General features: G+C 45.4%; 1 protein-coding gene across 6 annotated transcripts in view; it reads left to right on the plus strand.

The window, feature by feature from the left end:
• Positions 1-17,205, plus strand: part of PRIMPOL (primase and DNA directed polymerase) — a 585,691-nt gene that overhangs the window by 438,930 nt on the left and 129,556 nt on the right. For 5 of the 6 annotated variants that reach the window (XM_085641903.1, XM_085641905.1, XM_085641902.1 and 2 more), the window contains 2 exons: positions 12,254-12,416; positions 16,084-16,172. The exons of the other annotated variant lie outside the window; for it this stretch is intronic. In XM_085641903.1, the coding sequence (XP_085498029.1) occupies positions 12,254-12,416; positions 16,084-16,172 (252 nt within the window). The remainder of the gene's footprint in view (positions 1-12,253; positions 12,417-16,083; positions 16,173-17,205) is intronic. 6 annotated transcript variants of the gene reach the window in all.

Raw genomic sequence — 17,205 nt, forward strand, 5'->3', positions numbered from 1 at the left:
CTCATGCTGGATGGGAGGGCTGGAAACAGAAGGCCCCGTCCTCATTCCTCCCACCTTTACCTACCTCCAAAATCATCACAGTACACTGCCCCTGGCACCTGGGGGATAACAGTGTAGATCTGGCGGGGTTGGCCGCAAGGGCCGATGCTGCAATGAGACTCTGCTCCCGCATGGCGCTGTGGTATTCCCCCTATCTGCGCCCCTGCCATCGGCTAGGAGCCGCTCTCTTGTTGGACCCCTGAGTGGCCCTTCTGCAACCCACATGTCGGCCCTGTGCTGCTAAGGTCGAGTGGCATTTGTTTGCCTCCAACTCACCCCACCTCCATTTAGCCACGCACACCTGCCACTTAGGGATTCACATCCCTGCCCTCTTCATTGCTACCACTGCTGGTGACCTTCCTGTTGAGCATCACTACCTGCCCACACCTGAACACCCTTTGCTGCTCATCCTGTAGTTTCTGTTGGGCTCTGTAGGTGTCAGCAAGCAGGCCCACTGATGTAGTGACATAGAATTCCCCCTCCAGAATACTCACATTTCGAACCAACATAGATCACCTACGCTTAGGCACCCAGAACACACCTTTGCACCAATCTGTTACTGCGGACATGGCGGCTAGCGGCCTGACACTTTGGATCTCCCTGGCCATCCCACATCCATTGGGAACAAGCTGGACATCATCTTGGAGGCCGTTGAGAGAACCAGACCCTCCCTAGAGAGCACCTGTGCGTCCCTAGAAAGCAAGATCAACAATGTGGCGGCAGACCTCACACTGCTGCATGCAGACCACCGCAGCCTAGCCGACAAGCTCCAAACTGCGGAGCAAACTCTTGCTGAACTTCAACCAAAGTCCCGAGAAGTGGAATCATCATTACAGGCACTAGTGGATAGTGAGAAAACCCTTCAGTGAAGGCCAAGGACGCAGAGGGTTACTCCAGGAGAAACAATGTCCGCATGATTTGCTTCCCTGAGGGCATCGAGGAGCAAAATGCAGTCGCCTATGTGGAGTGCTGGCTGCGCGATATACTCCTTCCTCCAACTGCACTCTCAAAGTTCTTCTCAATTGAGTGACCCCATCGCATTCCGGCACGTAAGCCCCCACCCGGCTCCATCCCTAGACAACTGCTGTTCTGTGTGCTTCATTACTGTGACCTAGACTCCATCTTACTGGAAACGTGGAAACTTCAAGACATTACAGTCAATAATGCCGCCTTATGTTCTTCCCAGATTACACCGTGGCGGTGCAATGGCAAAGGAACTCCTTGTCAAATGTTGCCTTTGTGACATGGACTTACGATATGCACTCCTGTTCTCTGCACTTTTTGAATCCTTGGGAGACGCCTAGGATTGACTGGAGTCAAATCTTCACCAGTCTACACCAAAGACAATTAGACCTCATGGCCCTGCTGAGGGGCACCAATTCCAACCACAAAGCTTCCCTCAGCGCAAGGTTGTTCCCAGCCTGGAGCAAGTAATACTAGAAAGGCACTAAGCTGTACAGATAGCGTGCACGATCCGTGAAGCTACTCAGAGCTCAGAACCCCATGATGGCTCTGGCAAGTTCCTTAGCATTGACGTCTTCTCAGCTAGATGGCCTTCTGAGGTAGGCTCAGCGATCCCCCCTGACGTGACACCTCAGACAGCTGATAACATTATCTGAACTGCACTCTGCCGAACTTTTTGCAGCTTGCCTAACAGACTTGTAATATCTGATGCTTAATGTTGATTCACCTGTGGTTATTCTAACCTCTCTTCCTTTACAGTTGGTATGAGGTCGAAATGTTTGCGCGTTTCCTTGTCATGTCTTTCTAACGCAATGTAGTTACCTTGAACCCCGCTGCGGTGTCCTGACAGAGAGCTGCTCACTCACCCTAGCTGATGCATGCACATCCTTTTCGCACAGGATGCCCATCTTTGGTTGCTGCGTTTTCCCTCCTTGCTCCCTCCCTATCGTTTGTATTGCCGTTTTTTTTTTTTTACTCACACAGTTGAGCGGTTTGGGCGGACACCTGTCGCGCTGACGGTTTTCATTGATCTTTCTTGGTTTTCTTTGTTATATTTTTCTGTTCTTTGGAGTCAGACCCCATTGCTCACACCTACATAATGCTAACACCATTCATGGGTTGGCCTCCCGCCTGCGCATGGTGGCTAACCAGTGCACACTCCTACATCAAATACATGACCCACACTAACGTTATAACCTGGAATGTTCAGGGAATGCACACCCCCCACGCTGATATCTCAATTCTCAAATCTCTCATATCTCAAACTTCGCTCCACCCACAAGCGCTCTTGCAAGAAATGCATTTAACACACACTGAAGCAGCAAACCCCCAAGGCGGTGGCGTGGCCAGGCGCTTGCCACCAATTTCTCCTCCTATGCCTGGGGCGTACTGATCTGGATCAAACCAGGGGTCCCTTTGGCAGTGGATGACATTGTTGTAGACTCAGAGGGCTGCAACGTATTTGTAAAAGGCCTTCTAGACGGTCTCCATATCCTCATAGGCACTATCTCTGCACCCAACTCTGAACAGGTCTCATTCATTCTCAGCCTGTCTGAGAGGCTATCCCACTGGAGTGGGGTCCCATGGCGTATAGGGAAAAATTCAACTGCGTCCTGATCACTGAGCTTGATCGTTCCTTCCCTCCACTGCCTCGCACAACCGCGACATCCAATGCCCATGCACTCCACAACTGGCTTCAACACTGGCAGCTTGTTGACATTTGGCCCTGAGCAAAGCAAGTGTAAGAGTTCACCACCTACACATCAGGATAGACCGGTTGGTCGGTACACCTGACTTACTCTCCTCCGTCACACACATTGATTATTTAGGTTGCACCCACTCCGATCATAAACCCCAATATTTACAGCTCACATGGGACCCAGGCCCTCCTCCCATCCCGACTTGGCGATTACAAGCAACGGCGGTAGAGGATCCCCCCGTTGTCTCCTCTCTTGGCACCGCTAATGAGGATTATTTTGAGCAAAACAGTAGCACAGCTACTACCAGACTGATCAAGAGGTAGTGTTTAAGGTGGCAATTAGAGTGCATTGTCTAGGGATAAACTAGAATATATGTAGACAGCTCGACGAAGACATCTTCCATATTCAACGTAGACTCCTAGATCACAAAACCTAGACAGCGACCTCTCGCCACTTGGTGGTGTCGCACCGCCTAACCACGTCGCTATTGGGGAGGCCGCATTGTCTTCACTTCTACAAAGCTCATGCCCCACTCCTTGCCTCCTACCTACAAATTCTGTATGAGTAAGCCCTCTCAGCCTCTTGCCTCCCTGCTTCCCTCTGTGAAGTGCTGCTCATCTCCCTCCCCAAGCCGGATAGAGATCCTTCCGCACTGGGTTCATACAAACCATTGGCTCTGCTTAACACTGACTTCAAAGTGCTGGCCAAAATCCTCACGGACAGGCTAGTGCCCCTAGTCCTGGCATTGGTCCACATGAACCAGAACGAGTTTGTCCCGGCCCATAACACTTCCCTAAACCTACGACGTTTCTTTTGTGTCCTGAAGGACTCTCCGCATCAGTGGCCTTGAGCCGGATGTCAGGTACTGAACCTAAAGATGGCCTTTAACTTCCTGAAGTGGGCCTTGTTGTTTAAAACACTGCAGCGCCATGGTATTAGGAATTGTTTTCTTCGATTGGTTAAATTGCTATACATCCACCCACTAGCCAGGGTCAAAACAGGCTCCCTTATCTCAGAGCCAGTTACTATACACAGGGGCCCCATCAGGGCTGCCCACTCTCCCTGCCAATCTTCTTCCTGGCTATAGAGCCACTTGCAATTGCTATTTGGGTGCAGGGCATGGATTTGGACATTCCCCTGGGCGATAGAACTCTCTTTAGGCTGACGGCTTCCTCTTTTACCTGGAGAGATGTGCAATCTATTCCTGACACGGTTGCTCTGATGCTAAGCCGCTTTGCTGATCTCTCTGGCATGAAGGTCAACTTGGCTAAATCGTGCCTGTTCCTCTTGACACCTGTGCTGCCAAACCCAGACTTTACTTTAAATTGGGTACCAATAACTTGGCAACATTGCAGTACCTAGGCGTCCGGGTGTATCACTCTCCAACAGACCCATTTGATGGCAATCTCACACGTGCTGCCACATCCCTGAGGTCTCCGATGGACTGTTGGCGAACACTACCGCTGTCGATGGCAGGGCGAATAGCTCTTCTTAAGATGGTTGTCCTCCCCTGTCTTCTCTATTATTTTGCTAATCTCCCTCTTTACATCCCAACCCAATTTTTTTGCTCCCTTGAGAAGCTCATGAGGGAATTCTTCTTGAACCCCTCACACTGCAGTGTAGTTCTTTTGAAGCTTTATTTGCCAACATACCAGGGCAGGCTCGCTGTACTGGACCTCTAACAGTAGTACCTTGTTTCCCAACTCCAATAGGTGATTACATGGCTGGCGGCTTGCAGCTGGCCGACACTGCCCGCCAGGAACTTACCCACCAGGAGCTTACCCACCACCCTTCAGTAGTTCCACCCATGTACCCGGGCGACACCGCCTCACTCTTTGCTTCTGGGAGTGGCATACAGCTGTTTTGCCAATATCTTTAACTCACATGATTGTCAATTCCTTTTGCACCTCAATAGCACTGCTTGGTACACCTAGGGGACACAACATCACCTCATCAGCGGAACTTACCGCCTGGCATGCAGCCGGCCTTCATACTATGGGGGACCTTTACGACGACGGTGCCCTCATCCCGTATGAATCCTTGATGGAGGACAATGGATTGCCCCCTGGCCATTTCCTTTCATACAACTCACTGATTATGACTCTAGGGAACAAATGGGGCGATAAGAGCATCTGACACACCTCACCATGCAGTTCCTTCATTCGATGGAAACTGGCAGACACCTAATACATTGGTTTGTGGTGACGCTGAGAACCCATGCCGCACCGCACCGCAGCTCACGCCCCTGTCCCGTCATTGGGAGAGAGACTTGGCCTGATTCTGCACGGACAAGAAATGGGCTGCCTTTTTCGAAAGCCTAGATCATATTCACGCAATTCTCATTTTCAACTTAACCAATTTTCACTCATACACAGGGCCTACCTTGCCCCCACCAAAACAAATCGCTCTTTCTACTGCACAGACGCTGTCTGCCCTCGCTGTCAATTAGTCGACGCAGATCTGCGCCACATGCTATGTGCCTGCCCATCCCTTCACTGCTACTGGCAAGGTGTCACGCTTCACATATCCACTTGCACAGGGCGCCCTGTATTGCACATGTGTGAAACATGCCTCTTAGGCCTCTACCACAGGGACAAAAACACAGAGGGTCATCTCCTGTTTCCTCAATCTGGGATTGCTGACAGCCAAACGCCTTATTACTCTGCGTGGAAATCAGCTGAGCCCCCAGCTCTAGCAGCCTGGACGTATGGGCCCAGGCAGAAAGTGTTGCTCTGCATAGGGAAGACAACTGAGGGCTGCTCAAACTTCCCAATGCCACGAATTGGGACACCATATTGACTGATCTCCAGGCCGCCACTGAGGCTCCAGATGGCCCTCTAGAGGGTGGGGAGGCAGCAGCGCTGGACCGGGACTTTACTTAATAATATGACATATAGAGGCCATCTGTCCTTTCCCTGTTCACTTTGCTCCAGGACCCAAACCTTGTACGATGAATAGTGTAACCATGTGTTCACTTGATCAAATATGATGTCCATGTGGGAGGGGGGGGGGGCGGGCTTGAGTTTCTTCTCTTTAAACTGTTGAATTACTCAGGCTCCTATGTTCGTATTGCGTCTTACCTCCTAAGTGGTTGTGTACAATCTTGCTGATACCTACATGCTGACTTATGGCTAATTTCTCTCAGTACTGCCTTATTGTGTAAAGCATAATGTGTAATTCCTTATGGAGCTCAGCTTTCTAGGTGTTACACTGCCTATGTAACTGAAACATGTCATGTTTGTACGATTTATCAACCTGATAAAACAATAAACAGATTCAAACAAAACAAGCATTTGCAATGTAATAGGTCTCGCATTTGGAGGGTTAGAGCTACTGGCTTTGTAAATGACTATGGGCCAGATGTAGATAATCCATAAATACCGAATTCTTACTACCGAATTTTACCGATTCGGTATTAAGAAATCGGTATTTCTTATGAAGCTAATGAATCAGTAAAAAATACCGATTCCTCAATATTCCTTATTACCGAATCGGTAATACCGATTCGGTAATGAGGAATACCTACCCATTCATTCCTATGGGCTTGGAAGCCCATAGGAATGAATGTAAAGCCATTCTGTCTTAGCGATTCGGTATTACCGAATCGGTAATACCGGGAGGTATTTCAAGGGTGCCAGGGTGTCCAAAGGACACTCTGTTGCACCCCTGAAATGTGCCTGTGTGCACATGTGACGCACATACATGCCCTAAGGGCATGGATGTGTGCCACATGGCACTTAAAAAAAAATTCAAAAGTGCATTTTTAAAGGAATTCGTTAATTACCACCAACTTCAAGTTGGTGGTAATTAACGAATTCTCAAAGCACATAAGCACTCTTTTATGTGCTTTCTACATTGCATTTACCGATTTGGTAAATATGAATCGGTAAATACAGATTCGGTATTTACCGAATCATCAGCTACATTAGGAATGGCTAAATACCGGTCAGTAACCCTGAAATTTACCGAATTTCGGGGTTACCGACCGGTATTTAGCCACCTACACCGGGCCCTTAGTCTTTTATGTATGTATTGTTTGGAGTGGAGTAGATGTATGTGGTGTGGAGTGGAATTATGGGGGTTGAATTGGAATTGTTGGTTGTGGAATTGTGTGGGTTGGAATTGTGTGGCATATTTGTGTAGTGGAATTATGTGGCATGGTCAACTGATAGGTGTGAGAGCTACACAGAATGGATAGAAAGGAAAATAGAGAAGGTAGGTAGTTTGTGTATAAAGCGGTGAATGAGCTCCAGATTGAGGAGCAGAAAGAGTATGTGAGAAAGAGAGAAAAAAGGTGAGATCAAGCTACAGACACATAATGCGGGAGCTTCTGTGTATGAAGAAGAAACTCTAAGAAGAGGAGAAGAGCGTGGATTTGCGAGACCGAAATCTTGAAAACGCACGGGAAAGAAACTGTGCTCGATGACCTGAAGTGTACCACATGAGAGAGGTGGGATGAGAGCGTGAGAGAGGTGTGTGTATCTGAGCGAGAGAGAAAGAGGAGTGGGAGGGGAACCCGGGGGTTGGGGTGTTGGAGGCAAGAGATGGACCAGTGCACAGCACAGGGAGGTATAGGGAGGTATTATGTGTGAGCAGGCAGTTTAGTGATGAGACCAGGAGTGCGAGGGAGGGATGAAAGGGTCACAGTGGAATTGCAAGATAAGAGGGAGTAGTGATAGTGTGAGCGAAAGATGAGAGGAGCAGTGGGTGTGTGGGTGACAGATGACGAGGTTGGTGGAATTGCAAAGTAGAGATGATTTATTTTAAAATTGTTTGTTGTGGAATTGTGTGGTGTGGAGTTGTGTAGTGGAAATATGTGGCATGGTGTGATGTGGAATTATGTGGATAGTAATTAAATGTCTTTAACTGTCATGAAAATATGTAGAAAGATTGTGTGTTATGGACTTAATTATGTGGAATGGTGTTGTAGAGTGGTGCAGGGTGGAAATGAGAGGTCCAGGGTAGAGAAGAGAGGTGCGGGGTAGAGAAGAGTAGTGCTTGGTAGTGTACAGAGGTGTAGAATACAGTGGGGTGGTGTGCAGTGATGGAGAATAACTTAAGAGTGGGGTAGAGTGGAGTGATGCAGAGTGGGCGTAGAGGTGACTGCAGTGGCGCAGAATGCATCGGCTTAGAGTACAGTGGTGCAATGGCACAGAGTATAGTGGTGTAGTAGCGCAGAGCGCAGTGGAGGGTATCCAGTCACTGAGATGGTCTGATTTACCGGAAAAGGAGGTTCGCTGCTGGCTTGACTTTTTAGGACTGCTTATTGACTTACGTGCAGCCAGGAGCCAGGTCAAAATTCTCATAAACGTATCTTTTTTTCTCCCTTCTTTGAAACAGTTTCTGTGTCAGGCTGGTAACAGTTCTGTATGCGGTGTTCCCTCTGCTTCACGCCTGCACCTGCTGTTTGTTTCATTCTTTAAGGAGCACTTGTATAACTCATAATGTATTTGTAGTTTAGTTTTAGTTTCACATTTACAGCTATTTCTTGTTAGCTGAAACGTAAGCTAAAAGGCCACTGGATATGTACTTCAGAGAGAGTTAGTTTACCCCAGAGGGAAGCCCCAGATGTGAGTTGCTGACACTCCTGCACAGTATATGACAAAAGGTAGGGGAAGACAAGGATCAATTGTGATCCAGTAGGGCATTAATTACCATTCACAAGAGAATGGAAGGTCCGGCCACAGTCGTAGCCCCAGATATGAAAGCAACAAGAAGTGATGACTGGGCTGTTCCTTAGGACAGGAAAGAGGAAAAGATCACTAGGGAAAAAGGGTTAGTGCTCAATGGAGGACAACCCCTGGGTATCCAATTAGTTGGATATAATGGCCTCACACACCCTTGCGAGTGTCATGCTTCATCATCGGCAATGCTCCTCGTCGGGCAGGCGGTGCAATGCCCAACGGGCTCACCTCTAAGAGGGGCTCTTTATCGGAGATCTTTTATCCAACTGCCTATGAGTGAAGTGGGGGTGAGGGGCCTGCACAGTGACATGCGCCTCTCTCTGAGCATGCAAGGTTCTGGAAATAATTCACAAATAAACCTCTTGGGCCCCTATAATTGAATATAAGAATACATTTAAGAGGACTGCTGATTTTTTTTTACTTAGACGGCCTGCGCGCCACTTAGTTGGAGGCCCCATTGAAAAGCAAATTGCTTTACTAGAAAGCAATAAAGTGTTGACATTTCAACTGTAAAATGTGACTGTGGACTGTCAATTTTCAAATTTCCCTAACACTGGGTTACAGTTATCGTCAACCATGACAGGATGCACAGTAGACCAATCACATCATTGTGCAGTCCCTGCTATATACACTGGTAAATTTCCAATGACAGGCACTAATGTATGTTTAGGAATAAAATGCTCAGTATAAAATACGTGAAAGTGTACGCAAAAATAATAATCAAATTGAATGTTCCACTACACATGCTTGCAGAAAGGCTCCTATATATGGTGAAACACAAGTGAGTGCCCAAGGGGCGGACTGGGACAGAGAACAATATGCCCACGCACCACAATAAGAATGAAACCCGTTAGTGAATTAAATACCTAAAAAAAAATGGCCCATGTTTTCAAATTGGGGCAGTGTTGAACTTGTATAGAAATTCTATACAAGTGTTATGCAATGTATGGAATAAAGCATGGACGTGTGCTTGCTGCAGAAAATGTTTGTTTTACTGTCAGGGAAATCAACAGAAAAACACTGGGCCCCAGACAGGCCATTAAACAGGCTGACAAACAGCCGAAAAACGGCCAAAAACATTTCATGTACACAACAACCCAAGCATGGTTACAGAAAAAGAATAAAGTGCACGAAAAAACGGAAACGGTGGCGAGGAGCAGTGTGTACTTGGGTTTGTATGTGAATAAGTAGGCGTCTACATAATAGCATGTCTAAAATGATAGACGTGACACTGGTGTGTTTGTGTACAAGAGTCGAAATCTGTCTACGGAATCAATCGCACATCTGTGCACATTAGTGTAAGCACTGTAGCACAAGTGTGTGGGGAAAAATGGTGTATATAAACCATACATGCCAACACTCCCGATTCAGGCGTGAGACTACCGATTTGAAGGCTAGTCTCCCGCCTCCCGATTCAAGCAAGCAAAAACCCGATTCCTCGGGGTTTCCGCTGACAGGGCTTGGTAATGTGTAACGTGCTAATTCTTCCAGCAATAGTCAGAGTGGCGATGCAGGGGCTCTAGAAGGGGTGAAAACTAACAAAGCCCCATTAACAACCGAATGGTCTTTTAAACAGCTGTGAAGTACTGGGGGGGGGGGGGGGCGGCTGTGTGTGTGCCCGGAAGCTGTTTCAGCCCGGGCTGACGGGGGAGGGAGGGGGGGGGGTGTATGCACTGACCACAACCTGCCAGGCCAGTGCACAACTCTTGCATCCCCCTTTTTCTCTGCCTGCCATTGCGCTCCATGCTTCTGAAAGGTGATAAAAAAAACCACGTGAATTTGCTTTCAAATGTCCGATCCTGCAGCAGCACACTTCCAAAGTCCATACATGACAGAAACCCGATTGAAGGCCCCATTCTTCCGATTTTTTTTTTTTTTTTTTTTTTAATCTCCCACTTTGCTCTTCTGAAATGTTGGCATGTATGATAAACAGACGTGTTCTCTACCACCCGAGCAAGTGTGTGGATGTGTTCATGTACACTAACATAAGGGTATGTGCAGAACAACACTCTATGGTAAATTAGAAGCATAAATGTGTATACGGTAACACAGGCATGCACAGAGATACACAAGTATGTGCGGGTACACAAGACTATGGACAGTAAAACAGAATGTAAACAATACAGTCACAAAATAGTGCAGCCATAATCAGAAACGCATGTACAGCTCACCTCCCCAAACTCTTAAAAAATCACCAAGAGGGACAACAAGTTACAGAGAAGCTGTATGCAAGATAGATACACGTTCTCTGTGTCACTGGTGCTAAGCAAACAAAGCAAGATTTGTCGACCTGTAACAAAATTGCAAAGTTTACCACACGATGTCCCAGTGCTCCTCCCGTCCAGGCACCTTCACTTACACCGGCATATACTTGAAGGTGCCCTCCGGATCGAGTTCCACCTCAGCCATACCGCTGACTGAGCTCAAGATGAGCCTTTCATGAGAGTGAATGGCAGTCACGTCACAAAGAGGGAAAGGCACTGGTTCTAAAACTGGCGTCCATCGTCCAAAGGGGCTTTTAAAAAAAATATATATATCTCAACGCGCGGGAGGTAGTAGCAGAGTACACCCCACGGTCCGCCATAGATGAACAAAGAGTTGCGTGCCGCAGGAGGTGGTGGCGGTAGAGGGCACCTCACGGGCCGCCATAATTAAACATTAATAATAACAAGTTGGGTGAGCTGCGCACAATAAGAAGCGCAGCCGCCATGATTTAATGAAGGAAAAAAAACGTTGGGCGAGCTGTGCACAAGACGTGCGGCCTCCATGATTTAATGTAAAAAAAAAAATTTAAAATAGAAAAGCGATTTGGGTTAGCCGCTTGGCCTGTCCCACGAGTGGTGTGTGTGGCCCCATTGTGAAAGTGCGCTGCAAATACAAAAAAAAAAAGCAGCCACCATTGCTTAAACTGGCGTCCCGCCAGTTCTCTTTAAATTAATTAAGCAAAGAGTACTCCCTAAGGGCTAATGCAAGCTATACAGTAAGGACACATGTAAAAGGGTCAGTCCTGCTGGGAGATTACAACAAAGACAGGGAAGTACTAAGGAGGGACTAATAAGCCTATTAACAAATCAAAAGCCAACATTTACAAAGGATTATCAAAGCAGCTAATTGAAAAGATGGGCGGAGAGTGGGCAGAGCTTCAAGTCCATACCTGAATACAGCATGCCTCACAGAGCAGCGCATGGGCTGCCCAAGCTCGACCTAAAAATGAATAGGTATGTTTTGTAACCAATTACTAAGTCAATAGCCATGTATATTTCTTTGATATTCGTCTGCATTGTTCTGTGAGTACACATGCTAATGCCCTACGATGTTCTATGTTTTTGTTGTTTAAGCAAAACTTAATAAAGAAATCTATTAAAGTTATGTGAAGTGAATGGCAAACACAGCCATATCCACTAGGCATGGACAGCTCTTTCCACATTTCTTAAGAGAGTGATGAGGGAAGGGTGTGTAAAGAGCCCTACTTGAGTGCTCCATTGGTACGTTTTGTGGGATTTCCAGGTGTATTTGTTGTGGATGAGGTGTGGCGAAGCGGCCAGGGTGCCTGACGCCGGACCACAGGGTTCACGGTTCGATCCCTGGCACCCACGGCAGATTAGCTCAGCACCATGTGACTGGGCAATAGCTCGCTTAATCTTCCCGACACCACTCTGAAGGTAGCTGTGCACTTTACAAATGCTGGTATTTCATTTCATTCCATTTAGTATACATTAGATATTGTGACAGAGGATAGTAGCATTTAATCCCAGGGAGTGGATAGTATGTAATCATAGGTGGTTATTCCCTTTTGCGGCAAGTGTTGGTGTTAATTTTTAACTGTTTTGTATATTGACAGTTTTTTTCTTTACTGCTTACCATCAGGTGTTTACACTAAAAACCGTAATTTCCGCCTGTACAAGTCATCAAAACTTGGAAAAAATGTGTTCCTTGAAGTAGCTGAAGACAATGCGTTTGTTCCTAAACGCCAGAAAACTATCTCGATTGAAGAACAAATTTTCCTTTCATCTTTGGTCAGCAATGTCAGGTAACTGCTGAGATCCGTATAGTATACCTTTCATATACATAAGTGCTCATTAGTATACCGTAATGCTCACCAAATCACAATGGATGGTTACAGGTTTAATGATTAGGAATATGCAATATTTTCATATTGCAGAAGATTGGGCCCACATTTACCTTTTTGAGCTGTTGCTGCTATTTTATTTTTTAACTTTCTTCTATGAATTGAAGAATAATTATTGAGGGCACGGATTCCATGTGCGTGCGATGCCATTGGACTCACGCCGCACCTCATTTGGCAATGCATAAAAGACTGAATGAAGACTTGAAGAATGTCGAAAAGACGGCCAAAGGGTTGCTTTTGTGCCAGTCTGGAGACGGTCTGACTCGGCTGTTCGGGCAAGACTGTTCCTATTCGAGCATGACAAAAATTAGTTTGTATATAGCTGGTCTGTGACTGGAGTGGCATTCTATGATTAAAACAGTGGACTGGAATGCGATCTGAGTATTTACCAATGGCTGAGATTAATTCAAGCATTTCATCCGTGACTTTTTGGTTTTCGTCTCAAAATGGCGATGTTAGGACTGGCTGGTAAACACAGTGTAGATCAGTGTTTAGAATACTTCTATGACACCATAAACCAAGCGCATACTTCTCTAACGAGCTGGAGTGTCAAGCAACACGATTTGCAGTAAACATCCATGCCAGCTATATGCAAATCAGCTGTGGTGCTCCTAACGAAAACCGACAAAGGGCCATATGTATCAATGCATTTCCCCATAGACACAGCATGGGCAAAACCCTTTCATACATCTGGCCCAACAATACTGGCTTTTGCTCCTTTATCTACTTTTAATTCTGGCTTAGCCAGGGAAATAGTGGCCCTGCCGGTCAAACACTAGCCAGGTTGCAAACCTAGAGGCTGTCCTCCCTCCCCTGGGCATGAGAGCTATACTCCAGCTCTGTGAGGCCAAAGTAAAGGGACTGGTTTGTGAGACAGGTTCCCGGCATTGTTTACATGCATCTGCATGTGTGCTTTCCTAGGGTGCTGCAGATTTCACGGAAAAATCATTCTATGTAGGTGAAAGAATAGACAAACCAGAACTGTTAATTGAGTCTGCATCGATTTACAAAAGGAAATGTACCCTGGAATAATGGGCTTCAAAGTGGCCCGAATATTTACCAGTAGCTGAGATTAATTCAAACATTCTCAACTGTTTTGTTTTTCTTTTCAAAATGGTGACATGGTAGAACTGCTATTTACTACCATTGTGGCTATATTTATAATTCATGAATCGCACCAAAAACGAAGGGCCCATTGCCTCATCGAGATTGTCAGGCAATTCAGTTTGCAACGGATATCCACACATCAGGACATTCCTGTGGCCCCAGAGAAAAGAGCCACAACCCCAAATGTTCCCTCCAGTTAATGGCCCTGATGTGAAACCTGAGCGCGCGGCCAGCCAGTTCTGCGTCTCGTGAGCACGGACTCCACCCTTAACTCTGGCGCGCGACTCCTCTCTTGTTTCCATGCCAACAGCGACAGTTGGAGATGGAATAATACTGCTTGGGGCACTTTGTGAAGTTCTGACGGCCCTGTACATCGCCTCACAAGTATGACAGGGTCCGATGTTGCAAAATCACAGGGCTTGTAACCGTAAAATGGCTTTTCACTATCTCACAGTGATACCTTTCCGTGCCGCAAAACTGGTTTATTGACTTTTTCTGATTAGTGATTATGAAGGGACATAAAATAAGACCTCCTAATTGCAAATCGCAGAGATATATTAGTACCATTGAAAGTTACTCCTCAAAGGAAGTGGTAAACCATACGCAAAGGGGAAGCTGCCCTCATTGCATGCTTTGGGGATCCTATCGCGTGCCCTCATAGGGAGCAAGCAGTGGTCGACCGTCTAACGGATCACTACCTGTTCTCCCAAATGTGAACCTAGATCCATTTTTTTTTTAAACAGCACCCTTTCCTTTAAAAAAGAAAAGAAAGTTTCTCGTTTGGGAATGCACACTCAGGGATGTTGGTCTGCGGTACCATGAATGTCTTGCTTTATACCCATAAAAGGGTATCAAATAGTGAACTGCCTAATTAGTTGTCATTAGGCATGGCGTTCTGTGACTGGAGATTTTGCAACACGACCAAGTACGTAGTTTGCGTTGTAAAATACAAAATCGTTATTTGCAGTCATAGCACGATAAAAATATTTTTGTGGGAGACTTCTTTATTTTAATGGTCTCTGTTATCTCCTCACAACTAACCATTATCTCTTACCAATCACTGTTAGTCTCACATCTATATTGTGACTTCTCCCTTCATATTACAACATCCTACAAGTTTACTAATGTATCTGCTTTTGTTATGCATGACACTTATTGTTTTTACCATTAGCTAATCGTACATCGAAAAAAGAAAAAAATAACACATATATGAGTCGCCATTTAAGGCAAAAGTGGCATCTGCTTTTGCTCAGTTACATTTGATGATGGACATCACATGTATTCTAGAAGAGGCCTTTTTCCCAAAGATAATCCCTGGTATTGATGGACTTTCACAAAGAGGGCTGTTGTCCTTGTGTGGGACCTCTATCATAGTGATGGCAATGGAGAGGCAGGATGGTAGGTCCCTGAGGCAGGGGTTTGACATCAGATTGGTCTGCATTTTTTTCTTCCTCCAGAGGTGTAATTATTCTTCTAGTCTGGGCCTGTCGGCTCACAGACCTTAATGCTATGTTATATTTTTTTAATCGGAGTTGGGAGGTGAATCTGGTCTGCTATGGTGAAATATTTTGGGTAGGCTTTGGAGAATGAACTAGAGATGTGGTAGATTCTTCCTTATATCTGTGGCTTCAAGGTCTTGTTACTAAATGTTGATCTACTTAATTCTCCTAATAAAAGGTTGAGAATATACAATTTTCTTTGGAGAGATAATGAGTGGCCCTGCAGGAAACCTACGTGTTAAAGGTGATATTGTTAGTGTTTCCTCACCTTCTTATGGCCGGTAATTCCATGCTACCACAAAGAGGAAGATGCTGGTTGCTCTTCTGATTTATACGTTTGTGGTCACAGTGACAGCTGGTGCACTCAATAAGGTAGGCAGGTATATTTCACTTAAGTTTGTGGTGGGCAGTGGGGTAACTATATGGATGGTATCTCACACCCAAACTAGGGAGGAGACTAGTTCCTTCATTAGTTCCTAGGTACAATTTCAGTATTTACTGAAGAAGAATTGATTGTGGTTGCAGGGAGATAAGGTGACAAAATGGTAAGGAAGAATTGAAATAGGACTGGTAGGCATAACACCTTAGTAGACCAAGGTGGCCATTGGCATGGTTTTGCCCCAAGGGAGATTGAGCAGGATCCTGGATGGGTGGAGACAGGAACTTGTTAACAGTTGAAAACAGACCGCATATGTGAGGAGAAAGAGTTAATGAGGGTATGAAGTAAATGCCCTTGACTTGAGAGATTTCAATGACATATGACCTCTTAAGTGTAGTGTGTGGCAGTTTGTTCAATGGGTGAGTTTAATTTATTCAGTATCTGGAACTCTGAAGTAAATGTTTTGTGTGTGCCATTCCCTAGAGATTATAGTATGTAACCTAGAACACTGTTAATTTATCTGAATAAATACATTTGTCTAGAAAACATTCAACATATTGTCATGGAATTATTCTCTTTGCAGATTCTCAGATACTTTAAGGATTTTAACCTGTGAATTCCCAGAAAATAAAAAGACAAAATGCTCCGATGTCCCGCGGTCTAGCACTTCAGGTACTTTATCTACAAAAGGAAACGTTTTTTATTATTTGTTACGAGCTAATTGGTGGAAACCAATGTGGACAATATGTGCTTCTCAAGTAAAAGTCACATATCGCCTGCCTTTTCAAAAAGTGTTGCTGGGCTTACTAAAAGCCTCCTTGCATACTCACAGAACATGCTAAAATAAACTAATTAATAGCATGGTATCTCAGTCACTTTCTTAGACAATGACATTACCATAGATAGGGCCTCTTGAAGGTTTTTCTGAAAAACAATTGTGCATGGAGTGTGTTCTTGAGACTCGACAAGTATACAAGTCACATGATACCTTGACACCATCTTTGAAGTTTTGCTACGTGTCAAAGATGTTGAAATCACATCTCGGGTGTTTAGCTCTCAAAGTAGCAGATGCGCCAGGTGATCTTTGTGAAGTAGAGGACCTTCAAAGTCCAGCAAGAAGGAGCTTTGTTCTTTGATTTTTTATTTTTTTATATGACCAGGTTTGGTAGTGTGCTCCCATCTACCAACTGTAAGCATTTCATGGCTGAGGGAGTATTAATGAGTTTAATCTTTACAAATGGCCTAGGAACATTAAGCTGATCATAATCCGCAATGGTGCTGAAGCAGCAAGAATTCATCCTGAACATAGGACGGGAAGTCACAGTGTTGCATGGGTGTTGTGTTAGTCTGTGGTGAGGTGGTGCCAATGGTTTGTGAGAAGTTAAGGTTTTGGTTTACGGTTGATTTTTACTCTTTGATGTGCTTATTTATCTCCCCAAATGCAAGGAAATTCCAGTCATTTAACTGAACAATGATGGTTTCATTGTAGAAGATATTAATATCTTCTACAATGAAACCATCATTGGTGAGGTATCGCTTATTGTAATTTGGTGACGGCAACATCTGTTCTGCAGCCCCCTTGGAAGTCTTTCTCACAGAGAGATTTATCTCCTATGCATCCATACTTCTAGGTTGCATGACAAGAAAAGGAGGACTGACTTCGTGGTCTCTTCACTTCATGTCGTTTTCTGTCTTTTACTTTAGT

This window comes from Triturus cristatus, chromosome 2_2, assembly GCF_964204655.1.
Source record: "Triturus cristatus chromosome 2_2, aTriCri1.1, whole genome shotgun sequence".
Lineage (NCBI taxonomy): Eukaryota > Metazoa > Chordata > Amphibia > Caudata > Salamandridae > Triturus > Triturus cristatus.